The following is a 25,895-nucleotide window of genomic DNA, read 5'->3' on the forward strand; positions in this document are numbered from 1 at the left end:
CCCCGCCCCCCCCCCCCCCCCCCCCCCCCCCCCCCCCCCCCCCCCCCCCCCCCCCCCCCCCCCCCCCCCCCCCCCCCCCCAATAAATAAATAAAGACTGGATCAACGAACCCATTGCCCCCGACGCCTTAAGCGACACAAAATCCGACACCGAATTGCCCTCGTACTGCGGCTTCGGCCGCTCAAAGTACGGCGCATTCGCAAGTCCATTCCTCGTGTCAAGCAGAGCCTCAACACGCGGGTACGGCGTGACATCACGGCCCATGGCAAAGGTTCGGCCAGAGCCGTCATGCACAGGACCAATAGCCCAGGCCTCGACATGGGCAACGCCAAACAAGAGCGTGTTGCCACTGCTGTCGGCGACTGCCTTGGTGACGCCACTGAGGCCGACGTTCTCCAGGATGAGCCCCGTTGTACCGGACCCGGGCGTTGACGATGGGGGTGCGATTTGGATGGCCGTGCCGACATTGGTGAACTGGGAGTCCAGGAACGAGCATGAACCGATGTTGCCGTCACCGCCGTCGTTGAGCAAGTTGAAGCCCGTCTGAGCGTCGGTCACGGTGATGGACTTCCACACCCAGCCCCAGTCCCAGTTGATGTGGACGGCCGTCTCGCAGCCGTTAAAGGTCAGGCGCTGAGCTGTAAATTGCTGGTTTCCACCGTCTGGAAGGGGAGGGAAATGGAGAAAAGCAGAGGTCAGCCATCACAGAGTCATGCCAAATATCTTGGGGGAAAAAAAAGGGGGGGGGGGGGGGCCGCTGCGACTTACAGAACCCAAACTTGCCCCCCGTGAAGGTCACATCAGCCATGACACCGCCACTACCATTCTCAGAGACTATCGGTTACAATGGGTTGTCAGCATGGGTACTCATTCTTTGCGCATGATTACACGGGGCGGGGCGGGGGTGTGAACCACTTACACATCCCCTGCTGCGTCGTCCCAGTTTGGGCCACGATCTCGACAAACTGCAGACTCGTGGCCTGCGCAATCTGGTAGTGAATGCCGCATACCTGTGCGTTCGGCGCCGTGCGCGTTACGTCAATCTTGAAGTTGCGAATCTGGCGATAGAAGCTCGCCGTGTTGATGTACCACTCCATATCCTTACCATCGGCCCCAATGCCGCCCCCGGGAACATACTCGTCTGTTGAGAGCACGCCGAGTCCGACAAAGCTAGCGGCCGCCAGGATGGTCGGTCGGTCATTGGCATCGCCAATCATCTGCGTGCCGTAAACCACCTGGATCGTCCCCGACACGAGGTACGTGCCTGGCGGGAAGTACACGACCGCGTTATTGACCGTCGCGCCGTTGCAGTTCTCGCCGCATCGGCTGCCGTCCATCATGGCCCCTCGGATCGCGGCCGTGTCGTCCCTCACGCCGTCTCCCGCGGCACCATAGTCGCGCACGTTGCGGAACACCTTGTAGCTTGGGTCGCCACCCCAAGGCACCGTTCCCCGCCGCGTGATGCCCTCCATCCAGAACGTGCCACGCTTCCGGATGGGGTGCGGCAAGGCTCGCCGCGTCAGATTCGAGAGCCCGGACCCGACACCCGCCGCGTCAGCTTCGGCCACGAGGGCTGCTGCCGCTGCGATCTCGGCCGTGACATCGAACAGCGGCGGCGGAGCCGGGTCATCCGAGCCCGCGGCCGGGCGAGCAAACTTCTGCTTCGCGCTCCTGGACCCGCCGAAACTGGTCCCAGGCGCAAGCTTGTACTGATTGCGAGCCGGGTTTTCGATGCGCGCTTTGTTATGCTTGGCCATCTGGACGATGGCGCCGGCCACGAGCTTGCGCGCGCGCTCGATGTCGGCCTGCGTGGCGTTCTTCAGCAGGGGCCCGTCGCCGTCGCCGCCGATGGGTTCGGTCGAGTTGCGCCGTACCACCTTCTTCAGACCGCCTGCGTTCCAGAACTGGACTGGGGGCGGGGTAGATGCAGCGGCGAGCGCAGGCTCAGAGGCTGCAGGGGCTGCGGAGTAGAGCGACGAGGCGTTGCCCGCTGCCCGAAGATGCGATCCGAAAGCGTCCGCGGCATCGAGGGTCTGGTCGTCGTCATCGTCCTCGTCCATGAATTCAAATTCATCGTCGGGAAGCGTTGCATTGGCGTAGACCACGTCCTCGTGGAGACCCTCGAGCTCGTCCAGACGCACCGTATTCAGCCAGTGGAGGTAGTCAAGGTCTCCGTTGGAGCCGTCGCGTCGAAACAGGGCCTGCTCAGGACCCACTATTGCACCATTGGGGCCGAAATAGGTGACGCGCCCGGCTATGCCGTTATTGGGGTCGTTGACCAAGCGGATACCGAACATGGCAGCGTCACCACTGACAGGGGCCGTGTTTCTGGAATTCGTGAATTGCTGGACCAGCAAGTGGGATAGCCTGGAGTGAAGAGCGCCCTGCCAGTTCTGCTCGCTGGCCGTACCCTGGCCCTTGATACAGATGCGTATGGCAGCACATATCGTCTGGGATGCTGCACCGTCGCCCTCGGGTTGGACGCTCTGGCCTGGTGTACCGACGCCACCCTCGACCCATTGGGCAGGCGGGAACTCGTCGCAGCTGTACTGCAACCCCGACCGTTGGTACTGCCCGGTGTTATCTGTGTACCCGCTGACCTCGCGGAAGTTGGCGTTGAGGGGGTTGGCCTCGAGCTTGGTCTCGGGCCACTGGCCGTCGCTCCGCCATGCCTTGGGCTGGTTCGGCTCCGGGCACGCATGGTGCGATTTCCATCCCTGCCTGCCCGACGGGCATGCCCTTCTGCGCCGTTTCTTGCCGCGGGTCGAGTCAAAATCATATGAGAAGATGGTTTGGAATGTCCGGGCTTTGCCGACCGCCGAGTTGATATAGTTCCGGGCATTCTGGCAGATAGCCGGCATGTAAAAGCAATTATACTCGAGGAAGGTGCCGGCCTGGGGATTAATCACCTCCTTCAGCGGGCTGCTCGTCGTCGGTCTCCAGAAGAACATCGTCATTTGGTTGACCGTCTGCCTTTGCCAGCTCTGAATGAACTGGGCATGGCCGGATTGAGGAAGAAGGGCTAGGTATGAGACGATGACGAGGAGAAACGAGAGGAGGCGGAAGCCTCCCGCCATCGTGAACTTGCTTGGCCAACAATGGACACAAGGGAAGAAAAGGTGTTCGGACTATAGGAGAGCTGCTGCAGAGCTCCGGATGGCTTCTATTGCGTGGACACATACATGATGCTCCCTATCCGTCTATTCATATCATCTGCGTCCAGACCTCAACACCTGCTATCTGGCGGGCTGGCACCAGACCCTGAGAAGCGTCGAATGATTTCACACAGGCGGATGAACGGCACATACATTATCGCCAAGACTCAATATTGCGACCCTGGAGTTCGCAACCACCAGTGGCGGATATCACATTCAACGACGCTGGCCAGGGGTGGAGGACGTTTGATTGGACTGGTTACCGCATATCCCTGACGGGCCGGTCCGGGGACATTGTCAACTTAGGTCAAACGAGCTCCAGGAGGCTCTGTGCTCCCCCTTCAAACGGGTTAGGATTCCTTGGCGGTACCATTTCTTATACTATGTATAGCAGTGACCACTTTAGGCTATCAATCTCCTCATGTAATTGTACCATGTCTGTCACCGCATCATGATCAATAGTTGCCATGTCTACCACCGCATCATGGTCAATAGTCTCGTCAAGTTCCCCGTAAAGACCCGAGATGTGGTCATAAGACTGAGCCATTGCTGCAAGGAAAGGGGGGGGGGGGTTGCAATCTTCCCTGTCGAGTGAGTCGGCGCTTGTCTCGGCTTGTTGAATCCTCCCGGGCATGCGCTGCATATTACCCAAGATCCTACGGCCGTCCAAATGATTTTGCATGTTCGTAGCAACACAGAAACACACGATGCAGTCCTGGCGCTTCCTTCTCTTTCTCCTGGCTAGGCCCTTCCTACCGGGCGTGAAGTCCGATGACTGCCAGCCGCATCAATGGAAGCGTGATGTCGACGACATCGTCTGTCGGTACTGGGCAACGTCTCCGGCCGAGGTAAACTACTACACATGCACCCAGCTCGCGCTAAAGTACGAAGAGACCGTCGAGGACTTCTTCTTCCTCAACCCCACCATGGACAGGGACTGTGAAACAATCCAGCCAAACACAGACTACTGTGTGAGAGGATGTCAGTTCTTTCCTGCCCAAAAACCAAACAAACATTGCCATGCTAAAGAAAGGCCACGGCAGATGCGGAGCCGCTGGTGTCGACCGACGGATCGTGCGGGCCAAGCCACGGTGATATCGCCTGTCCGGATGCCACGCCCTGCTGTAACTCAGAAACCTGGCAGTGCGGTGACACGAGGTAAGAGGATTCAACCAGCGTTCTCACATGTACTAACCACCTCCACGTAGCGACGACTGTGCCCCGGGAACATGCTACTCTGGCCTGTGCCTGGGAGGTACAGGGTACAGCCTCGACGGCAACTGTGGTCCCGACAATGGCGGCCTCAAGTGCGGAGGTAAGTGGGGAGACTGCTGTTCGATCGACGGCGTGTGCGGCACGGGGCCGGACTTCTGCGGTCCCAGCAATTGTGAATCCGGGGCCTGCACGAACCCGGCCACGCCAACCATGCCTACCGAAATTCCGTGGCAGACAGGCACCACTCCTGATGGGTCATGCGGTGGCGCTATGGGCTATACATGTGATGTTGTCTTCGGTAATTGCTGCAACGAGGACGGCGTGTGTGGCTCTCGGCAAAGCGACTGTGGAACGGGCTGGTGAGTTCCCCCCTCACAGGGAAGCGCTGAGTTTTTATTAGAAAGACAAAATACTTACTGCGTCGCCACAGCCAGCCGAATTTTGGCATGTGCGATGGGGTGACTAAGACCTCGGCTACCCCTACGCCCACGCCGACAGACGACCCGACCAGTCCAACCTCACCGGGATCCACCCCCACGGCCACCGGCGACCCCATGTTCGTGCCAAGCTACGGGCCCTTCACGCTCGCGGGGTGCTACCGCGAACCGGAGGGCAAGCGCGCTCTGGCCAATCTCTATTTCGACGAGGAGATGACGGTTGAGAAGTGCCTCGACAAGGCGTCGACGTACGCATGGGCCGGCATCGAGTACGGCACGGAGTGCTGGTATGGGTTCCAGCTGGACATCGGCGCAGCCCAAGAGGATCTCAACGTCGACAACTGCGGCTTTGTGTGCCCGGGCAATCCCGGCGAGTACTGCGGCTCGGGCGGACACCTCGTGCTGTACAGTTCGAGCACGCAGCCGCCGGACGAGCAGCCGTCACAGCCCGCCGAGGTGAATGGCCATCCGTGGTATGGCTGCATGACCGAGGCGACGGACGCGCGTGCTCTGAGTGCGGATACCATAGATCTCGACGTCTCCATGTCGCTGGAGTTCTGTTCCTATTACTGCGAGGGATATACTTACTTTGGTGTCGAGTATGGGAGAGAGTGTTACTGTGGGAATAGTTTCAATGCCGGATCGGTCATAGCCCCGGCGTCCGACTGCAACATGCTGTGCTCGGGAAATTATTTGGAATTCTGTGGTGCAGGAAATAGGTTGTCAGTTTATGGCGTCTAAGTCGGGATACCTACCTGTGTTGTTGTTTCGTCAGACATTCTATAGGTAGTCAGGAAACCGTCTATGGTTATTTAGTACCTGAAAAGGGGGTGAAAGGGGGTGGCCGTGCATGTAGTAGCGGCTCACGGGAGGATGTTCTTTGACCCCGCCCACGACAGCTTGATGATTAAGCAGTACCCAGCCGCCCCATGAACTGGTTCATGATAAACAGATCGCATTGCAGGGAGTAACGCCTTGGATTGGAGCTGCCCGTATTACCACGACGCTGTCTCTTGGCATGTGAGATGAAGTCAGCCACCCGCTGAAACAGCTGCTTTTGTGTCGGACCTAAGGCCCTCCAGTTGCTAGAAAGGGGAGGGACCCCGAGGTCGAATTTGTGGAGTCGCAAGTCCTCCATCCTAATGGCCTGAGGCAATATTTACTTCAGGTTCTCCGTCAACACACGCTCTACTACAAACATTCACACCTTCTGCCTATCTGGTTTCCCACCTCTTCTTTGCCTTTATCCATACAGTTGGAACTGGCGTCGTTTCTCTTGTTACAAAAGTTAAGACTTCCGCGTAAGAGGCTAGGACAAAACTTGAGCTATAGTCACAAGTGTTGCTCCTTGGAGATGACTAGCGTCACATCAACTCGAGACTTTCTCGTTTTGCTCGACGGTCGCCATCTCTGTTACGAGATCTACGGAGACGCTTATGCCAATGCAACCGTCTTTTATCACCATGGATTGCCTGCTAGCCGAGTGGAAGCCTCTGCATACGACCAGGTGGCCCGCCAGAGCAATATTCGATTGGTCGGCGTGGACCGTCCCGGTATGGGCCGTTCAACTTTCCAACCCAACCGGCGCCTGCTCGACTGGCCCACCGACTTGCTAGCGTTAGCCGACCATCTGAACGTTGACCGATTCGCCGTGCTTGGGCTCTCAGGCGGCGGACCCTACGTACTGGCATGCCTGCACCAGATCCCAACATCTCGATGTGTTGGGGGCGCTATTGTCGCAGGCATGTACCCAGTCAATCTTGGACTTGCAGGAATGATGCTTCAAAATCGACTCGCGTTTAGCTGTGCCGCCTGGTTTCCATGGGTTGTAGAGAAGGCTTCGGACTTCTTAATGGGTGGTGTAGCCCGAGACACAGAGCATCCTGAGAGGCTCGAGAAGACGCTTAGCGACAGCTTCAAGAACAAGCCTGGTATTGATCGAACGGTATGGGAGCACAACGAGAGGGGTATTCGAACAGCTATTACCGAAAGCAAGCGGGAGGCGTTGTGTGATGGATCCCGGGGCGCAGCCCAGGAAACTGGCATCTTCGGGACTGACTGGGGGTTCAAACTGAACGATCTTGCCGTTGACTCCGGCGGCCTGGTTTTGTGGCACGGCGGCCTGGACGTGAACATTCCGGTTGCGATGGCCCGCAAGGCTAGTGAATTGATCGACGGAGCAGAATTGAGGGTTTCAGAAGACGACGGTCATATCAGCATGGTTGTCAGCAAGTCCGACGAGGTTATGGCAGCATTGACCAGGATGCTGTTCACGACTTGAGATTTTCCAAGAGAACTAATCACGACAGAATTGACCTTCTGAGAGTTTATATCTGATTACACGTTAGGGGCATGGCTACCAGTAGCCAGAGAGCGCGCCAGTCTGGCGTGGCTACTGTCGGTGCCAGATTTCCGGATTCAGGCTCATCGTTCGCGAACTCCGCGTCCTCTTTCACGGTGTTTCGTGGCGCATCCCGTACGCCCGCATGCCACAGTCCAGGACGACTGGGCACCCTGTATCCCGGTTCCTGGACTGCTGGGGCATTTAGCACTTTCCATTTCGGATCGTCCTTACATCCTAGCCTTTTTACTGTGTCTAGCATGTTTCCCTAGTATAAGTAGAGCCTATTTACGGATCCGTACACTTGACTGTCTTATGGATACCCTCGACTCCGCCAAGTCAGGGTTAAAGCGTCAAACACGCAATTGTTTGACTTGACCTATGCCAGCGTCTCCAGCCCCTAGCCTAAAGGAGGTAAGGTGGAATTCAGATGGAGTAGCCGCGAGCTGCTCCCAATAAACATAACCTTGTCCTCCTTGTTAATCTCCCAGTCTTGAGTTGCTGTATTCCAGTTGCTGATGTCTCTCCTAGTCACGTTGAAAACAACCGTTTTCGCCTCGCCGGGCACCAAGGGGACTTCGTCGAACCCTCGAAGGACTGCGAACGGGTTGTCTTTGCCGCCAAGTTGAAGATACTGCATGATGAATTAGTTAAAATACGACGGCCTTGTCCGATAAAGCGAGCTCGCGAGAGTTGCATCGGAGTCAGTATGAGAATGGGTGGACTACCAATTGAGGTATCTCAGTGCCAAAAACTTCCCCGGTGTTCTGGATAGCTGTGGATATGGTGTAAACCACGTCATAGAGACCCGGGTTGCCCCCCGGTGCACCGCTGGCTGGGAGAAGTGGCTGGGCAGAGCCGTTCAGTGACCCCGGGGGACTGGTCAACGTGTCATTGCCACCCAACACACTGGTGGCGCTATCCAACCAAGGATAGATATACGGGGATATCTTCTTGAATCCATCGGGAGGTGTATTTGCGGCAAGGTCCGGATTGATTGTCCCGAATTTCGGCGCCGGCTGCGTCTCTCCTCTGGCCGCCTGATAAGCCGTTTCTCCGTGGGCCACAATCGATAGGTTGGTATACTGGAACGATGTGTAACTCAGACCAAGTCCAAACTCATAGCTTGGTCCAATGCCGGCGTGGTTGAAGTATCTGTAATCCACAAACACGCCCTCCGAGAAGGTCTGGTTCGGAGCCCTTGGATCCGGGGCCTGGTACAGCAACTCCATTGGACCCCAATCCTCCGCCTTCTCCCCCCAGGTGAATGGACTCCGGCCCTGGGGGTTGACTTCCCCGTACAGGACATCCACCAGCGCGTTGCCGGATTCTTGTCCTGGCAGGCCGGCCCATAGCAAGGCAGTGATATTGGGGTGCTCCCGTGCAAATTCGATGATTACGGGTCCCACGGTGTGTAACACGACGATGGTGTTGTTATTCACGGCTGCAACAGCACGTATCAACTCCTCACCACCGCCCCAGAGGGTTAGATTGTTTCTGTCGCCGGCATTACCGGCCAGTGTGATAAAATTCTCGCCCGCATCGGCATTTGCAAAGACAATGGCAGTGCTGACATTCCTCGCGGCTGCCTGCGCCGCAGCGAGGTCTCCATTGCCGGATATATTGGTAAAGGCTGTACCGTCTCTCTCGGCCCGGATTTTCAGGGCAGTGGCTGGTGAGACAAGGTATGGGAACTCGGCCGTCCCGGATCCCCATCCCATGGCGAGGGTGCCATTATCGCAGCCACGTTCGGGGCAGGCGTTGGGCCCGCCTGGCGTGTCCTGGGCATCCTCGCCGATGACGGCAAGGCTAAGGGGTTGGGCGAGCGGAAGGGCGTTGCGGATATTCTTCAGCAGGACGATCGACTTGGCGCCGATTTCGCGGATAAGTTCCCCGTGATCACCCTGGACATCGACGCGCTTGTTCACCACGGCCCAGGACTGGTTAGAAGAAGGGTGTAGGGGGCCGGTAGTCTCGTTCGTCCAAGCCGAAAAGTTGATTTCCGGGCGTTCGGAGAAGTTGCCTGCGTTCACCTTGAAATGCGCGGCCATGATGCGGATGACCATATCGTCCAGTCGCCACTGGGGCACCGAACCGCTGAGAACTGCCTCAGTCAATGCGCCTCCCCACAACGAGCCATATGGAGGTCGGCCGCCATCGCCAGGCATGGCCATGTCTAGTCCGGCAAGGGCAGACAATGGCCCAGTGTGTTGGCCACCCCAATCGGACACGACTTGGATCAGAGGTTAACGCTCCCCGTCCGGGCTATTGAAGGGGCAACCGCTGGGGTCCAACATACCGAACCCCTGGAAATTGAGCTCATTCTTGAGGAGGTAGTTCGTGGTCCACTCATTCTCGCAACTCCACGAGCCGTTGATCTTGTTGTACGAGCACATGACTGAGCCCACTCCGGCTCTCACGGCGTCTGCAAATGGCCTTGGCCCGTCCTTGTCAGCCTCCTTCCTCCTTCAATTGTCCACGGGCCGCCACTAGACTGGTTGTGGAAGCAAGGCGGTAGACTCACCATAGGTATACCTCGTGCATGGTCCTGTCGTCGATCCGAACGTCGATGGACGTCCTGTAATGCTCCTGCTCATTCAGGATATAGTGCTTCGCGCAGGCAATGACGCCACGACTCTGAATGCCCTCAACGGTCTCGGCGATAGCCACGCCGGTCAAGTACGGGTCCGGGCTGAACCCCTCCCAGTTTCTTCCGCCAGCGGGAACCCGCCCGAGGGGCCCGGCTACCGGGCCTAGCTGAACGTCGATGCCCTTCCCGCGGAACTCCTCTCCCATTGCAATTCCGCGCCGGCGCATGAGGTCCCGGCTGAACGTCGCCGCAACGTTGATGCCTGCCGGAAAGGCCGAGTTGCCCTCGGCTGCCCAGTAGTACCGGGTTAGCGGAGCACCCCCTTCCTCTTCGGATATCTCTCCAAATCGGGTGAATGGGTGGGGGAGACACAGGAGAGAGGGTTCACAAACTATAGCGGACGCCCAGTGGGCCATCCTGCAAGCAGAATCCCCGGAATCCGAGGCGTGGCACGGAGCCGGTCATGCCCACGCAGACATCGGCCTCCCACCCGGTGCCGGTGGTAAGATTCACCTTCTCGACGAGGGTCAGGTTGCCGACGAATGCCTTCGCCTTTGCATATGCCTCGTCCCAACCCGGGCCCCCTGTAGCCCATGGGGATGGGAAGCCTGCAAATGGGGTATCGGCCGCCAGGACGGCCCCGGTTGCCAGTGCACCGAGCAAGAGCGCCGCCCGCATCTTAGCGAGGTTGAGCAAGGAAGGAGCTGCTTAAACAAGGTCCGGAGGTGGAGGTCAGGGGAGCGATCGTGGATCACTCGGCCATCTTGCGGTTTGCACAGGCGAGGGGACGGGACAGGACAAAGGAGAAGTTGCGAGTAGGTGCTAGCTTTTGATTGAAATAGTACCTGCATTCGAGAGCAAGGAACAGGAGTCGGACCGCCTGGTCTCAATCTAAATCCCCGCAGGAAATACACATCACCATATATCTGTAGGGATACTAAAGTATGGCGGCACGCGGGAAACTAACACCCTCACGGCAATCGAAAGGCTTGATCGCCAGCGTCCCACCAGCTTCCGCGGGTAGTAGTATGGGTATGATGGCTTGTCCACATCTGCGACCTGGCATATTGCCACTTTAGCCATATTATCTGCTGATCAGCGATTAATCGTCACGTCCCTACGGAGAAAAAGCTGCATGTCAGCACTGCTCTATAATACCCGACAACACCTCAGGCGCATACATTACCCGCTGGTCGTCACATCTCGGGGCTCCGGTCACCAACTTGCACCTGGCGGTCGCCCTCTGCATAGGTAGGTAGGGAAAGAGAGGCTCGATGTAGCGGCTATCTCTGAAACCAGGCTGAGTTTACTTAACTCACGAGTGCGAGCCCATAAAAGTCTCCCTACCTAGGTATATCCCCGGCTACCCACCAGTGGCGCTCGAGAGGGAAAAAAAGAAAAGGAATGCCGGCTAGAAAAACTTCCCTGTGATACCACCGAGCAGCACATTCCTCTTCTGCCGATTGACGTACTTGCTCACATCATCGGCCCAGCCTGCGCTCTGCTCTTGGAGATTATCCATGTTGTCGGACATGATGTTCAGCTTTTCGGTCCGCTCATTCAACTGTCTGGTGAGGTAGTCTCCCCAGCCCTCCTGGCTTCCCCCGGCCGAGGAGCTGCCCGCCCCTCCCCGGGCTAGTCGTTGCTCGGCCGCAGCCGCAGCCATCATTCGCTTGCTAGGTGGGCGGCCTGGGCCGCCAATAAGCAGGTCGAGGTCCGTTGGGCTGACGTACTGCGTTCCGCTGACCCACTGGAAGTTACTGATTGTCGGGCGTGGCGGTACCGCCAGCTCGGGGTTGATCATCGTGTCTTGGGGGGTCTGCAACCCTTTGCCTGTGCCACCCCAAACAGGCAGGATGGCCAGCTCACTCGGGCCCGTCCAGCCGAAGATGTCCCCCGTTTGGGCCACGATGGAAGCAGTAGTTCGTGAAGCGTCGAGCATGGGGAGTGGAGCACGGCCGAGCTCCTTCAGCCCTGGTAGAGAATAGGCCCGAGCGGTCCGGTCGCCAAAGACCCCGACGACGGCAAAGCCGTGAAGCTCAAACTCGGTCACGGCAGCTGCGTCGCAGAAGACGTCGTCGAAGGACTTTGAGGCTCCTTTTGCCGCAGCAGGCTTGAAAATGCGGACCTCGGTCTGCGTCACTAGAACCCGACTTAAGTTAGCGAGGTCTGGGTGCCATCCAGGCTACGACGGGGAGGGTACTCACCGGCAACGAGGATACCGTTGACATGCTGGCCATTGCGAAGGCCAGCAACGATTGGGCCAGTAGCGGCAGCCGGAGAGCCTGTCTCCGCGACAATCGGGCAAATGGCGACAACCTTATCATTCAGCTGCGCGATTCCGGCGAGTTTCACACTGTAACCTTGCGCGGACGGTAGGAGTTTGAAGGTAGCAATCCGGCCTTGGTTTGTGCCCACGAAGCAAGCTATGCTGGAGTAGCTGTCCCCCTCGAGAGTCATAACTCCAAACTCGATGACGACAGGCCACTCCTTCGATGCAGAAGCACTCGAGTGGCTCTTCAGGAAAGACGTCCGTTTCTCCCGCCTGGCAAAGTCTGCCATGGATGCCTGGTATATAACAGCCGGCCCTCTGAGGTCGACAATGCTGAAGAAACCCGTCTCGGAACCGACAGCAACGAAGCCAACGTCTGAGACGGATATTACGCTGACCGGTCCCTGCATCATCTCGTAAAGGACGAACGGTTGGAGGCCATCCTTCAGTGATGGTTCGGCGCGCGAGCTGATATCCGAGAGGCCGCCGGGATTAGGATCAAGCTGCTTGGGCCCGTCCCGGCCGTAGTACTTATTCGGTCCCCAACGGTAGATGACGACTTCGCCGGACCGTGTCCCAGCCGCGAACTCGCCTGTCAGCTCGGCCATATCCATGGCCGTGATGTCGACGTCCTCGTATCTGTTGAGAGCCCGCGCAATGTCCACCTGGAGTTGATTCTGGTTTTCTATCTCATCTGCGTGCCCCACGTCCCATATGCGGACGGTGCTATCTGCATGCGCAACTTGAATGACGTTGCGGCCCTCGTATCTCCTGCGAGGCTTCACTGCCTCCGCACCTCCCTTGAGCAACTTTTCTCCTTGGCTCCTGGTCTCGATCATGCCAAGCCATCGGCCGCGATCTAGCGTCGAAACAGCAACCTTGGTGACGAATGGGTGAACAAAGGAGAGGGAGGGGGGAAGCTGATTGGTAGGGCTGATCGGGTATCCGGAAGGGAAGCTCATGGTGATCATTTCTCCCGAAGAAAGCATGGCGAAGATGGCAATAGGGTCCTGTGCGCCCGCAAAATGAGGGGTTGTGCGGGGAGCCAGGCAGAAGTCAGTTACCTGGGCACCAAGCGGGGTTTGAAGGGTGAGGCGGCGCTTTCCCTGGAAATGATTCGCGAGCACTTCCCACGACGCCGTCGCATATATGGGCGTCTGGCCGAGTTCAAGAAAGGTTAGACCCTTCTGAGGAGCATCCACCGCATGGCCCCCGGCAATGAGAAGCCCGGTATCATCGGGGTTCTCCTTGCAACACCAGGCAACCTTGACAAAAGGTTCGACTAGGGTTGGATGGCCTGGCTGCGGGGTCACCTGGTCGACTCTCAGTTCAGAGAGCGACCTTGCCATGACGACCCTTCCGTCCTTTGGATCCCAGAAGACGAGGCTCCCGTCATTGTGAGCAGTGAGAACAAAAGTGCCGGTTGGATGCCAGACGGCGTGCGACAGTCTCGGCTTCCGTAGAGTATCTAAGCCTTCCGAGTTACCTCCCCGGGCTCCTGGAGGCACTTGATATTCGAGGAATTTTACCGGCTGGTTTTGCTTGAACGAATAGATGACGGCGCCATGCGAGTAGGCGATCAAGAGCTTCCCGATATCTCGAGGATGAAGCTGCATGCCCACTAGACTGATGGACCTGGCCTCGGGGTCCTTTTTCCTCCAGAAGTTCGGGATCCGGAAGGGTGACACACGTTCCCTGTCGAGGTCATAGGCAACGATGTCCCCGCTCGCCATGCCCAGAAAAGCCCAATCCAACATGGGATCTGTCAAGAGGCAGGTGACGGCGCCTCCGGCCACGAACCCAGCAACGCGCTCGGCCGTGTCGAGGTCCCATACCGTCAATTCGCCCTTGCTGTCGAGGCTGACCAGGCGGTTCGCGACGAACTGCAGCTGGCGGATAGAATCAGGACGCGAGGGCTGGATGAACTTCTGGACGCGGTTCTGCCCGAAGACGTATATCTTGCCAGGGCCAAACTTCGTTTCGTTTGTGCCGACGGCAAGGAGAGACTGGACGGGTTCGTAGGTGAGACAGCTGTTGGGGTCAGGCACTGGGTCAGCTCTTCGTTCCGGATATCCCGAACTTCTACGGGCAGAGGAAGATGCGGGACTGTTGAACGAACCTGAGCTGCGAGTTGATGCCATAGCGCGATTGTTCATCGGGCGAAAAGCTCCCAGGGAGTATACCAGCCGACAGGTCATTCTGCATGCCTGCCTGCTTCCCGCGTAGAAAGCTAGCCATTGTGATAGATTGGGCCTGGCCTTGAGGCGAGAGTCATTGCAAGCGATGGGAGCCTTCGGTTTATGGTGTTGTTGGTGGGGGCTCTGCTTAGGTTGTCCTACTAACAATTTCCAAACCCAACCAAAGCCCCCCCACTTTATCACCTGCGTCCAATCTAGCGGGGTTACTTTAACGAAGTCACGTCGCTAGCGAGTCACTGAATTCAAGACACGTACGGAAACCTCTTTTCCCTTGTATTTTCCATGCAACTGAGTCCTGTGTCTACCTAAAGTTGTTTAGGAGCGCCGGTTGCCCATCCTTCCTCATAGATCCCAGGCAAGAAATGTGGCAGGAACCCAGTCACACAAACGCATCATCAAAAGCCAAATCGTAGACGAGTCACCTGCAGTATGTCAGAGTGACTGTGAAAAAAAGGGTGGCCATGCCGAAAGCCAAGAGCTTCCAGGTCGACGACGACCAGGAAGCAATGGCCAGAGCCGAGAGGCCTTCAGATGTACCACATGGTCGACCTGAAGGTCTGCTTGGAGTCCTCGCGGGCTTCCGAACCGCCCATCGGAAGTAGTGGCATCGCCTCAGCTGAGCCGCTCCGCTTGCTCGTGGAGGAGTCCGGATGCTTGGCCAACGCCCCTGGGACCTTGCCCGTGACAAAATGCTTGGCGTAGTCGGGAACCTGATCGCTGGTCGGGGCGTTTTCGTGAGAGCGCGCGCGGGCACCAGCCAGATGGGCGTAGTAAACCGCAGGGTGCAGCGACACCGGAGTCGTCGAGCGAGCATATTGATAGCACTGGTGATAAATCATCTTCTGTAGATCGTCCTGCTTCATCTTGATCTCGTCGTGGATGACGTGATAATGGACCGGACGAGCAGTGCCCTGGATGGCCACGTGCGAGCAGAGGTAGAAGTCGTAGTGGAACGGATGAGTGACCTCTCGCTCAACGATAGTGCCAGGCAGGGGGTTGCCATGCTTGTCACCCTTCTCAGGGAAGAAGCGGATATGATGCCGCTTGGTCGCAACAATGACGGTGATTTTGGGCACGCTCTGGGTCACCTCCTTGAAGGCGCGGCGTATCTCCTCTACCTCGTACTCCATGACGTGGGCGAATTGGCCCTCCGAGACACCGTCGCGGAAGTAGAACACATGCTGCGGGGCCGTGCCGTTCTTCTGGCACCACAGCTTGATGATGTTCGGCAGCATAGACCGGGTGTTCGCGGGGGTCAGGATCTCGACTCGATGGCCATTTGTCTCGCAGGCCGCAGCATAAGTCGCTGCATCCTTATCCATCGAGACACACATGGCCGCCATGGAGGCACTGGCGGAGCCGGGTGACGCGTGCGAGACATCGACCCCGATCATCATGGTTGGCACCTTGAAGAATGCTGTGGCGGCACCTGCGCCAGGGATACGCGACGTCTGACCTCCGAGCTTCGCGTTGACCTTCATGCACACGTTGGAGCAGTACTGTGGCTGAGCACGGCGGACGTGCTCAAGCAGGATCATCTGCGTGAGATACGCCCAGCGGCAGTCGGCATTCTTCTTCAGCCTGTCATAAATCCAGGCAGTGCGATCTTTCAGTACGTAGAAGATGATTTGCGGTGTCGCCTTGTTGGCAATACCCGTCTGCTTGTAGACTTGCTCCACCAGCTCGTGATGCTGCTTGCCTCGGGGCCCCATGTACACCTGGGGCTTGACTTCGATCTTGCCGCCATGGTTCTTGTAGGTCTGCTCGAACACCTTGACGAAGTTGTCAAGGGTCTTCTTGTCGACGCACTCGTCGACCGCGACGAATGCCCAGGATTTCAGGGGCTGAGGGTTGGGAAGAGTGAATTTCTTCCCTCGAAGATCCCAGCGTCCAGATGTCCCTGGGTTGACCTTGCCATTGGCGTACTGGACTTCAGGGTTGGGGATCAGTCTAGCCTGAACTACTGGCATGCCAGTTTGGACCTTGATCCCAAACTCTTGGAGGTACTTGTCCGTGCTCCAAGCAAGGGCTTGAACATTGGCCATGATGTCCTGGCGGCGCTCCGTCGGGCGCTGCACTGCAAACTTGATCATCTGAGAAGTCTGGAAAACGCAAGCTTGTCAGTTGTGCGATAAAGTTAGAGGAGAAGCTTCCAGCGACTTACCTGCCAAGGATCCAGCTTGAAGGGATAACGATTATATCGGGGCATGGTGCAGACCTCCATTGGGAAGAATCCACCGCGGGCCGTCTCCATGACAGGGAGGCGCCATTGTTCCAGGCGTATATTGTAGCGCTCGTGGAAATAATCGAAGACCGAGATCTTCCGAGTCATGCCGCCATCTTCCTTCTTGTCGAATACGACATTTTTGGCATTGCCACCCTCCCTGCCATAGCTGGGACTCCAGGCAAACGACTTCAAGACGTACTCCTTGTCGTCATTGGTCTTACCTCGGTGAAAGACGCGGAACCTAATGCGGTGAAGCTTACGAAGGACCTTGAAGGCCTCGGACATCGAGTAGACTTCGTTGCCAGATGCATTGGTGGTAATGACGGGCTTGAGCTCCTCAACGAGTCGGTTGTATTGCACTCAACTCAGTTAGCATGGATCTTAACAAGGCAGCATGAAAGACTTACTGTTCTCCCACTTGGAATGATAGCAGCTGATGAACTCGCGAACCAGCTGCTCAAAGTTCTGGGCGAGCCAGAAGGCGCAGTTAGAAACGCTGACGTTGATTCCGAGACCGGTGCCACCTTGCTGGATGGACTGATTCATGCGGATGGAGGCGTACATGCCCTTGATCACCTCAGTTGCCATGTTCAGGTCCTGTCGCTTGGCGTCTGGCGGAAAGAAAGTGCGTCTAATCAGGCGCATTTTAGTCGATGGACCCTGCCGAAGGACATGATCGAGGAAGTCTGTATATGTGTCAACTTGCCCTGCCGTGGCAGAAGAAGGGGGGGCGGAGGGGGGCCGGCCACTCACTCATGCATTCCAACACGGAATTATCCCAGTCCATCTTGCCCTCCAAGTACGATCGGAGCGCATGGAGACGAATCGTCCCAGTGTTACGGATGATGACGTAGTAGGTGTTCTTTTCGTCCGCCGGCTTGCCCTTCTCCTCGTCGATGTTCACTGTAATGCGCAGCTCCTCTACCTTGTTGGTAGACCATGCGAGATTGCGGCCATCGTGAATCCACGGCTTGGGGTGGGTCTTCAGCATGGACTGGACTTTTGGGGTATCCCAAATCTTCGAGATCATGTGCGGTCTGGGGGGGATCGGGCTGACGGAGACCTTGGAGGAGTTAGTCGGACAACCTAGTCACTTGGGATGATCAAAGAACCCACATCGAACTGATATGCATCCGCATTTCCGATGCTGGTAACCCGAAATTGGTTGACCATAACATTGATGGGCTTTCCCGTGGTGTTGAACCCAGGTCGACGCGCAAAGGGGGTCCGGCCTTGAACCTAAAGATCCTTGTCAGTGAAGTCGGACACGACATGATGTCGATACTTACTCGGACATAAGCCTCGGGGGGCAGGTCGAGTCGCGAGTTGATGCCCTCGATGGGCTTCAAGGGGTCAATAGCAGGGTCATAACCCAACGGGGCGGCGCGCGTCTGGGCATTGCCAGACGTAGAGCCAGCCCGAGAGTGGCTAGACTGGGAGGCGCCACTAGGAGGGTTGCGACGCGGTGAGCCGCCCTGGTCAGATGGGCCGTCCATGTTCATATTGACCGAGTCGATGGTCTTCTTGGCGGAATCAATTCCGGGGTGCTTTTTGTCGTTCTGGCCCTTCTGGTCAGAAAGGTCCATTCTGGCGCTTGTCAATTCTGTCCCCCAAATTAGACTTCCGTGTAACTGGATAATTGCAAGGAACCGAAGGTTGAGGATGTGTCGAGAGTAAGTTGATGGGGAATGAAGAAGCAGATCCTTGCCAAGGATGCTGTGGGAGACAGTAGCCAGATAAATTGAGGAGTGAGAGAAGAAAGTGAGTGGAATCCAGTGTGCTTACCCGGGCTGTCAGATTCAGTATGGTTCGATGATCTTTTGAAGCCGGTGGCGATAAATGCTAGAATATGTCCAAGGTCAGCGTCTTGGGTGACCGGGATTTGGGTGGCTCTTGCTCTGTTGACTGGGGTAGAAAGAAGGTGGTTCATGGTGAAAGACGAAGAGGTCGGGTGATTTATTATATGCCTCGCAGTATCCGACGGGAAACTCGCAGCGCGAGACCTCCTACCTCGTGGACTTCGGGAGAAAAGTGGCGGGAGGAGTAAACTTTGATGGCTGACGTATCCGAGTGTATGGGAAAATGAACACACAAGGGTGCAAGTAAATTTTCAGGGAAGTAGCAAGTAGGCTGGGGGGATGTGGGATGGTGATCCGTGAAGTGAGAGGTGGAGTGGCAGGGTGAGTGTCAGGTGGATGACGCGACCTACCTTGCAAAACGAGAGCCCAAGACTAGGTACTCGTCTTCGCGTTAGCCCTAGATGGCTGGAAGGAAAACTGCTGACGGGAAGCAAGTGTTAGTCGTCTTCCCTTAGGTGCAGATGTCAAGGAAAGCCTGAAGCTGAACGGGAACAAGTAGTTGGATGGGGTAGGATAAATGAGGACGCGAGAAGTACCGGGAAATAGATGTTGTGGGGGATAGGTGATTCAAAACGGGCGGTTGGAGAGGCTATTTGGTGTTGAAGGGTTGGTGACAATCAGGGGAGGAAGGGATCGGGGTGGTGCCTACCTCGTCAAAATAGTCAACCAACTGTTAGGTAGGTAGGTAGACCGGGGACTAAGTTCGCTTGTGAGGTAGATGGTCAGTACCTACGTTCCCGGCCAGAGTTTGGGAAGACGGAGGGTGGGAACGGGTATGGTAATAGTGGGTTGAAGTGAGTTGGCCAGAATGAGTATGGTTGCTTCGGAGACCGTGTGTACCTATATGGCCAAATTAGTCCTGGCTACCTAGGTACCTGGGTGCCAGGTAATTCGGGGTCAAAGGACCGAACTTTTCCAGTGACGGAGGGGGAAAGGTGGTGGCGGTGGTTGAAGGGCAAAAGAAGTGCCCAATATGGGACTCGGGGTAGATAGTGTAGGGAGATAGGACTTGAAGATTATGGGGGAGGATGATGGGGTACCTAGGGAGGTAGGACGATGGATGGAGTATTTGTGGGTAGAGGAAGTCTCCTGGACAATCGAAATTTGGATTTGGGCCAGGTGAATTGCAGGTTTGTCTGCCGAATAGAAGGAGGGTGACAGGGGAGGTGCGTGAGTGAATGCGTGTCAAGGGAAACGCTATGTGGTGTTTGCTCCATCCAAGATTTTCCACTGTGAGGCTGGGTAGTAAAGTAGAAAACTGGGCAGGCACCGGGAGGGTAGGACTGTGTTTGAGCGCCTTCCTTGACACTAGGTGTCTACCTAGCTAGGTACCTACCTGGGGCCGAGTTCCTGCTGGCGGGATGGAGGGGGGCAAAGTGAAGATATGGATATGAGGGACGGGAGGAGGGTGAGATGGTGTACAGAGACGTCAACCTCTCACTTACCTCGGGAGAAATGGCTCTGGGTGGGATGGAATAAGTGGAAGAGAGGAGTATGAAGGATGGGAGGGATAGAGGTACCTAAATACTCGGGCCCCTACCTACCTAAAGTTAGAGTGGCGAAGCAGAGAGAATGTGTGTTGTGGTGAAGATGGAAGATGGAAGAGAGAATAGAGTTAAAGCCGGGAAGATGGAGGAGAGGGGAGGGTGGGGAGCAAGGGTCAAGGACCTAGGTACCTACCTATTGTGGCGACGTAGGGGAATAAATGTGGAAGGAAGGAAGGATCTCAACGGATACAATGCTGCCGGGTCCTGGCCTTGAGGTGGTAGCCCTGTTACCTAGGCGGGTGGGTATTTATCCGCTCAAAGGGTGGTAAAAGGTGAGGTGCCTAGGTACCTACCTCCTACCTAAGAGAAAGGGTGCTGAAGGGTGGCTTCAAAGTGGCAGAGAAAAGAGGGATGCGTTCAGATCGAGGCAGGCAAAACGGGTAGTGAGCAAACGGAGGCGAGGTGCCTTCCAGACTCAGAGGAAGTAAGGTAGGTATTGGTACCCAAGTGTGGACAAGGCGAAAGTTACCTAGGTACTGTAAACTTGTAGGTTTGTGGAAGTTGACGGATACTTGCCTGCAGAGGTAGGTAGAGACCTGGGTATGTACTTCCCTATTTTATCTTTTGTCTACTACCAGGTATCTTGGTACCTAGGTACTCAACCTGCCGCAGGGGGGTTGGAAAGCAGCCTGGCTCGCCCACTCTGTTCTCGAGAGAGGAAGGAACCTATCTAGGTACCCAAGGCACTCAAAACCAATCATCAGCCCCGAGGTACCTACCTATCCTTCCGTAACCTGCCTGCCGTCCGTGATCTGGAATATGGTTCTCAAAGCACCTACTCTCCTTACAATTTCTGAGTCTGCCACCCAAAGGCCCTCCAACTTACCTACCTACCTACCTACTTATCTGCTCACCTGGACCTAAACACCCGGGTGCTGTCCCATGCCACCCAGAGTAGGTAGGAACATACGGAAGCATGCAGGAAGGTTTCGAGGGGATCACAGTCCCATCCCCTCATATCCTCACTGCCACACCCCTGGAGCACATAAAAGCGACCTTAGTTAGGTAGCTGGTGATGCACTCCCGTCACTTCCCAGTGACAAACCAGGTCGCTTCTCCCCTTAGGTATGCGGGAAGGTACTAGGAGTGAGAGTGAGGGAAACTCCCAGACCTAGGGAAAGCAGACACAAACAAAGAAGGCGAAATGAGGTAAAGCGGAGAATACCTGGTCTGGTCAATCAAGGCGATCAATCACTGGAAAGTTCGAAGATAAAAGCCCGGTGCCACTCTATAGTAGAGTTTAATGATCCGTAGTCGTTTGCAAACGATACATCTGACGTTGGAGAACGAGCTACAAACAAACGAAGAACCTCACGTGACCGACTGCGCACGGCTCACCCCCTTTTACCCCTTTTCAATCGCAACTTGGACCAACTCTCATCTGAAGGGTCATACGACTGATGGATCATCAGCCAAGTTCTGCGGGCGAAGAACTCGCTAGCAGACCCGGGATACCTAGAAGCGCTGCCTCAAAACTAGGGGAAAGGGGTGAAACAGAATACCACGTAGAACAATCCGTGACAAACAATTTAGGACATCACGGCAAGTGGACAACAGGATGCATGCCTTACATATCAGTATGTTAAGGTTCGGGGACTGGGGAGGGATACGATGCACCGCGTGTCATTACCAGAATAAGGACGACAAATTTCTGATAGATGTCGCTTCTTCTTTCCTCGCTCTTTACTTCAGCTCAGATGCGTGACATTAACAGCCTGGATTGTAACCCGTTCCGACCATCCTCAAACGTGCAGAGGGGGCGATGCAGCGCTTATCCTTTGCCTCCAGCCGGAACGCCTCAGTGGCCCGCTGGCCAGTGTTCTAGAAAATTGCAAGTGGCCTCCCTCTATCCTACATACACGAGCGACTGCCACCTCTAGGTGCAAAACCGGAAGTTGGGCCAGTTTTGGTCGCCAGCTGCGAAAACCCCCGGGTTCTAATAAATGACGTCGTACCTCGGTGTAACAGCCTGAAAGCGACCAGGGAAAATAGAAACTCGAGATGGCACGTGTGACTAGGCTAGTACAGCGTGAATCAAGAACGGCGAGTGAAGTTTCCGGGCGTGGGTGGCGTGATCCAGGTGATCCCGCCATCGCCAGCCACATGTGCACCGCAAAGCCGGCCTTCTTTTGTATTTTGTTTAGTATGGATACCGCCCATACGGTGGCTGGGTTTGGGGTGGACCCTGGGTATAGCTCGTAGGTGGGGGAGGATAGCCTTGAGGGGCCATTGGAGGGGGAGCCGCGCCGTAAGGCGGCCAGGCCCCACCGTCGTAGGGTGTCTGAGCGGGTGGTGGTACGCCTTGTCCATAGGAGGGTGGTGGTTGAAGAGGAGGGGGCTGTGAGTACGCGGCTGGGGGGTGCTCGTAGGCTCCGCCGCTCGAGCTGGGTCGCAGTGAGGATTGCTGATAAGGAGCAGTCGCGCCCGCCAAACGACCGCGGTCCGCTCCGACCCCCGTGTATGGGCTTATCGGTCGGCCCTGAGGGTTGGGCGAATCTCGGCTCTGGAAGCCGTATTGATTGGTATACTCGGAGGATGATGTATGGCGGGCGTGGGAGCCGGGTTGGGCATTGTGTCGCTGGCTGCCCTGGTCTCGGTTTTTCCAGGTAGCATAATCCGGGATTGTCGTGTCCTGCAGCAACTTGACCATTCCTCGAGCACTGAAGCGCTGCGAGTTGTATGTATTCGCCGCAGGAATCAGGCCGAGCAAGAAGGTGATGTCTCGCGGAATGCTGGGGGCTGCGGTGTTGTGAGATGTCACACCTTGGCGGCGTTGCTGGTCCAGTCTACGGCCAGCAGCGCCCTTCAGAGGCGAGGCGCCACGCTGGAATTCTTCACCTCGCAACATCTTGCGAGGGGGGTTCAGGTCCTCAAAGTCGTCGCCGGGGAAGGGTCTCTTGGGGGAGTTGGTAGCCTGGAGATGATGATGCTGTGGACGTGGCGAGTTGTGCTGTGCCCTCGGGGCCTGCGGCCGTGGCGAGGCCTGAGCAGAGACCGCCCGTTGCTCGATTGACGGCATGACGGGGAACTTCGGCCTCAGCTGCGTGGCGGGCGAGACGATGACACGTGCAGCGATGGGATCAAACTTGGTTGTCGAGAAGCGCGCACTAAAGTGGGAGAGCGTTGGATCCTCGGGGAAGAGCTCCGCCATCCGCTTCTCGAGCTTGGCAACCTGAGTAAGCTCACCAAAGCGAGACTCGTACCTGTGGAAATAGGCATAGAGCGGCTTTGCTTTGTGGACTAGTTCGGGCTTCTGGGTGAGCCTGTTGACACAGGTTTCGAATACCACGCGGGCGTCTGGACACGGTTATCAGCTTGTAATCCTGAGGGAGCGAATCGCCCTGGACCAGGAGGGCACAGCACTTACTCGTGAAGTCGTCCCGCGAATGAAGGAACTTGAGGTACTCGACGGTGAAGTTTTCGTCTTCAGGGAAGAGCTTCGAGCCTCGCTCAAAGATCTTGGCGCCGGCGGGTTCTTTATACACGGTCCACTCGAGCTGGGCGATTGCAACATAGACATCGCTCGTCAGCCGGCCTCGTTGGCGGGCATCCGTGAATACCTGCCGCAGCCCTCCAAGAGATGTGCCGGGCTTCCCCTTGCCCTGGATTCGGCGCATTGCTCGTGCCAGTGCGATCCAGACGAAAGAGATTGTTCTGGAGAGAAGCTGCGTTTGCGCGGCAAAGCCCTGTTGCACAGCCTTGACCTGCTCCTCCTTCACCCTCTCCCTCGCCGCTCTGTCCGACGCACCAACGTCGCCATCATCATCATCGTCGTCGTCGTCATCGTCGACCCTGGGCGCGACAGACGCCTCTCGGCCTGCAGCCTCCTCGATCCTGGTAATCTCGATCTTCTCCCGCTCCTTCAGACTCTTGATCATATCGTACAAGGTATCGAGAACCTTGTTGTACGGTTCTCGTACGGCCCGGCCTCTTGCAGTCTTGGCCTCGTCATTCTCCTCTACGGGGAAGGTCATCTCGATGCGGTCGGCGTGCTTCAAGGCGAGCAGGACACTCTCGGGGTTGGCCGCGATGCCTTGCCGGAGGAGGTCCAAGCCGACATCGGTGCCGTTCGTAGCCACGTTGTTCTCGAACGCCCACTCGGCAGCATCGACCCACATCTCGGGCCAGAATCGCAAGGCCATCAAGGCCTGCTTGTAGGCATATAAGATGCGTTTCTTGAGAAGTTCAGGCTCATCGGTCTTGATATCAAGCGGGTCCGACTTCTCAAAGGCGATCCATTTCTTCCAGATGTCGACTTGCTCCATGTATTCCTGGTCTCCGTCGAATCCGGGAGCAGGCGGCAAGCGCGGTAGATTGGTCCGCTGCAGTCCCCGGGTGATGTTTTCCAACGCCGTGTTGGCGCTCTTGGCCGACATGTACGCAGGCGAGCGCTCGGCCAAGAATTTGCGACCCGTGGTCTTGTTCAAGCCCATCTCAAACTGGTCGTACTCCTTCCACAGAGTGTTGACGTTCTGGATCGGCACGCAGATGGCTCGCTGGTACGCCTTGCGCAGCTGATCCATCTTCTGCTGATCTTGCCAACTGCTCCCACCAACCTGGCCGGGACCGAACTTGATGAACTGGATGTACTCGGTCCAGATCCTCCCGGAGTCCTTATCGAGCCCGATGTTGTCGATGACGAACTCGTACGCTTGGGCCACAACTTGTCTGGCATGTCCAGTGCTATCGTTCAGATCGTTCCGTCGGCGGATGTAGTCGAGGTATTTAGTCCACAGGTTCACGTTCTGTGTTCCCATGAGGCACATGCTGAAGATACGCTCGGTCTCGACAAAGTTATTCATGCCCAGCTCCATCTCAAGATAAGCGGCCCAAACATCGGCCTGTGCGGCAGGTTAGCATCCAGGACACTGGGCGAGATAGGGACACGCGACTCACTGCTTGCGGAAAGACTGCCAAAAAGCGCTCGTACACATCCCTTGCTTCATCAACCTTGTTCCGCGCACGGTATTCGGCAATGAGTGCCATCCAAGAATCCATTGCACCACGAGGATCTTCGCGAACTCGGCCCTCTAGGATGGCTATCTTGTCATGAGGGGGTTTTGACTTGGGGCTCGACGTGGAGGCAGCAGCTCTGGGACCGGCGCCGGGTCCGTTGCCGGGAGCAGGAGCAGTCTCATTGGACTGGTGAGGGAAGGCTGTGTTAGGAGTGCTGTGCCCGGCCTCTTCCGCTGCCATGGAATGCTGCAATGGTGAACGGGCCCGGGGTTTGGCCTGAGGGCTGGGACCCGGGACAGGAAGACCATTGGATGTAGGTGTAGGTGCATCATCTTCAGAATCCGAGTCTCCCACTAGGAAGCCTCCGGCTGTCTTGGGCTTCTTCGACGCGGGTTGGGGCAAAGGCTTGAGGGGAGCCTTCGGCTCAACAATCTGTGGAGTATGGTCCATGCTAGACGTGACCGCCTCTGGGTCATAGTCGCCTACATCTGAGGCGCCATCGTTCGATGGGGTATCACCAGAAGCACGAGGGGCTTGGTCAACAGATAAAGCTTGATCTTGATGGGCGCTATGCTGTGTATTTTCTGATTGTTGAATGTCATCTGCAACACCATAACCTTCATCGTCTTCCCAAGCATTTCCTTGGTTTTCGGGATCGTATTCGTCCGCCATCGCGCGTGGTAAGTAGGAGGCTGGTCGTGTCTGGGGAGCAAAGGTGAGGTTCGATAGTGATTGTCGCCAACAGGGGATGGAAGGTTCTGGGATCAAGTCGGCGGCAATAGATGAGGGAGGATGACTGCGAGAACGATTCTGCGATGCGGAAAACGGGTTAACCACGCATTGGAGATGTGGGTTGGGACCGTGGGAGATGATGGGAAAGACTGCTAATAAGGTGGCATGCGGCAAGGTTGGCGTCGCAAAACTGAATCCGAATTCGATCACTGGCCGAAGATCTGGGAGAAGATACGTATATTAGGGAGGAGAAGAAGAAGAAGAAGAAAGAAAAAAGGTGAGCGAGAGTTTGAAGAAGGCGACAAGTCTTTATTAAGCACAGAGTTGTAGGATGCGTTTCTCCCTCCCTTATTGTCTAAGGTATTG

General features: G+C 56.6%; 7 protein-coding genes across 7 annotated transcripts in view; 2 read left to right on the top strand and 5 right to left on the bottom strand.

Moving 5' to 3' along the window:
• QBC33DRAFT_558758 (LysM domain-containing protein) overlaps window positions 1–3,077 on the bottom strand; it is a gene marked incomplete at both ends in the record, with an annotated part of 5,980 nt that extends 2,903 nt beyond the window's left edge. The window contains 3 exons of the mRNA XM_060429909.1: window positions 111–662; window positions 769–834; window positions 920–3,077. Of these exons, the coding sequence (XP_060283480.1) occupies window positions 111–662; window positions 769–834; window positions 920–3,077 (2,776 nt within the window). The remainder of the gene's footprint in view (window positions 1–110; window positions 663–768; window positions 835–919) is intronic.
• Window positions 3,078–3,862: 785 nt separating this feature from the next.
• QBC33DRAFT_586304 (WSC domain-containing protein) lies at window positions 3,863–5,631 on the top strand (the record flags this gene model as incomplete). The annotated part of the gene is made up of 4 exons (XM_060431470.1): window positions 3,863–4,136; window positions 4,199–4,313; window positions 4,364–4,729; window positions 4,801–5,631. The coding sequence occupies 4 exons, from the start codon at window positions 3,863–3,865 to the stop codon at window positions 5,546–5,548; spliced, it is 1,503 nt and encodes a 500-aa protein (XP_060283481.1). The 3' UTR covers window positions 5,549–5,631.
• A 305-nt stretch (window positions 5,632–5,936) lies between these two features.
• On the top strand, window positions 5,937–7,318 carry QBC33DRAFT_62656 (Alpha/Beta hydrolase protein). Its single transcript, XM_060432939.1, has one exon. It carries the CDS (start codon window positions 6,162–6,164, stop codon window positions 7,086–7,088), a length of 927 nt encoding a protein of 308 aa, XP_060283482.1. The 5' UTR covers window positions 5,937–6,161; the 3' UTR covers window positions 7,089–7,318.
• On the bottom strand, window positions 7,319–10,403 carry QBC33DRAFT_62655 (glycosyl hydrolase family 3 N terminal domain-containing protein). The gene is made up of 4 exons (XM_060432938.1): window positions 9,673–10,403; window positions 9,448–9,584; window positions 7,877–9,381; window positions 7,319–7,782 (listed from the first exon to the last, which is right to left on the bottom strand). The coding sequence occupies exons 1-4, from the start codon at window positions 10,152–10,154 to the stop codon at window positions 7,549–7,551; spliced, it is 2,358 nt and encodes a 785-aa protein (XP_060283483.1). The 5' UTR covers window positions 10,155–10,403; the 3' UTR covers window positions 7,319–7,548.
• Window positions 10,404–11,149: 746 nt separating this feature from the next.
• On the bottom strand, window positions 11,150–14,248 carry QBC33DRAFT_451611 (lethal giant larvae like, C-terminal-domain-containing protein; the record flags this gene model as incomplete). The annotated part of the gene is made up of 3 exons (XM_060424616.1): window positions 11,150–11,880; window positions 11,946–14,041; window positions 14,118–14,248. 3 exons carry the CDS (start codon window positions 14,246–14,248, stop codon window positions 11,150–11,152), a joined length of 2,958 nt encoding a protein of 985 aa, XP_060283484.1.
• A 487-nt stretch (window positions 14,249–14,735) lies between these two features.
• On the bottom strand, window positions 14,736–17,931 carry QBC33DRAFT_578127 (Piwi-domain-containing protein; the record flags this gene model as incomplete). Its single annotated transcript, XM_060431035.1, has 6 exons — window positions 14,736–16,310; window positions 16,373–16,794; window positions 16,843–17,121; window positions 17,189–17,498; window positions 17,552–17,674; window positions 17,725–17,931. The coding sequence occupies 6 exons, from the start codon at window positions 17,929–17,931 to the stop codon at window positions 14,736–14,738; spliced, it is 2,916 nt and encodes a 971-aa protein (XP_060283485.1).
• A 3,920-nt stretch (window positions 17,932–21,851) lies between these two features.
• Window positions 21,852–25,581, bottom strand: QBC33DRAFT_62805 (uncharacterized protein). The gene is made up of 3 exons (XM_060432940.1): window positions 24,738–25,581; window positions 23,209–24,682; window positions 21,852–23,138 (listed from the first exon to the last, which is right to left on the bottom strand). Exons 1-3 carry the CDS (start codon window positions 25,467–25,469, stop codon window positions 21,982–21,984), a joined length of 3,363 nt encoding a protein of 1,120 aa, XP_060283486.1. The 5' UTR covers window positions 25,470–25,581; the 3' UTR covers window positions 21,852–21,981.
• Window positions 25,582–25,895: the final 314 nt, after the last annotated feature.

Source organism: Phialemonium atrogriseum (assembly GCF_030411735.1).
Source record: "Phialemonium atrogriseum strain 8032-3 unplaced genomic scaffold QBC33scaffold_12, whole genome shotgun sequence".
Taxonomy (NCBI): Eukaryota; Fungi; Ascomycota; class Sordariomycetes; order Cephalothecales; family Cephalothecaceae; genus Phialemonium; species Phialemonium atrogriseum.

Bases quoted from the DNA above. Each gene is read 5' to 3' on its own strand.
- QBC33DRAFT_62656 (XM_060432939.1), top strand. From the start codon at position 6,162: ATGACTAGCGTCACATCAACTCGAGACTTTCTCGTTTTGCTCGACGGT.
- QBC33DRAFT_62655 (XM_060432938.1), bottom strand. From the start codon at position 10,154: ATGGCCCACTGGGCGTCCGCTATAGTTTGTGAACCCTCTCTCCTGTGT. The intron at 9,585-9,672 runs GTGAGTCTACCG...GGACGGGCCAAG, and splicing joins ATGCACGAGGTATACCTATG to GCCATTTGCAGACGCCGTGA. The intron at 7,783-7,876 runs GTAGTCCACCCA...TTCATCATGCAG, and splicing joins GCACTGAGATACCTCAATTG to TATCTTCAACTTGGCGGCAA.
- QBC33DRAFT_62805 (XM_060432940.1), bottom strand. From the start codon at position 25,469: ATGGCGGACGAATACGATCCCGAAAACCAAGGAAATGCTTGGGAAGAC. The intron at 24,683-24,737 runs GTGAGTCGCGTG...CCTGCCGCACAG, and splicing joins TGGCAGTCTTTCCGCAAGCA to GCCGATGTTTGGGCCGCTTA. The intron at 23,139-23,208 runs GTAAGTGCTGTG...AACCGTGTCCAG, and splicing joins TTCGCGGGACGACTTCACGA to ACGCCCGCGTGGTATTCGAA.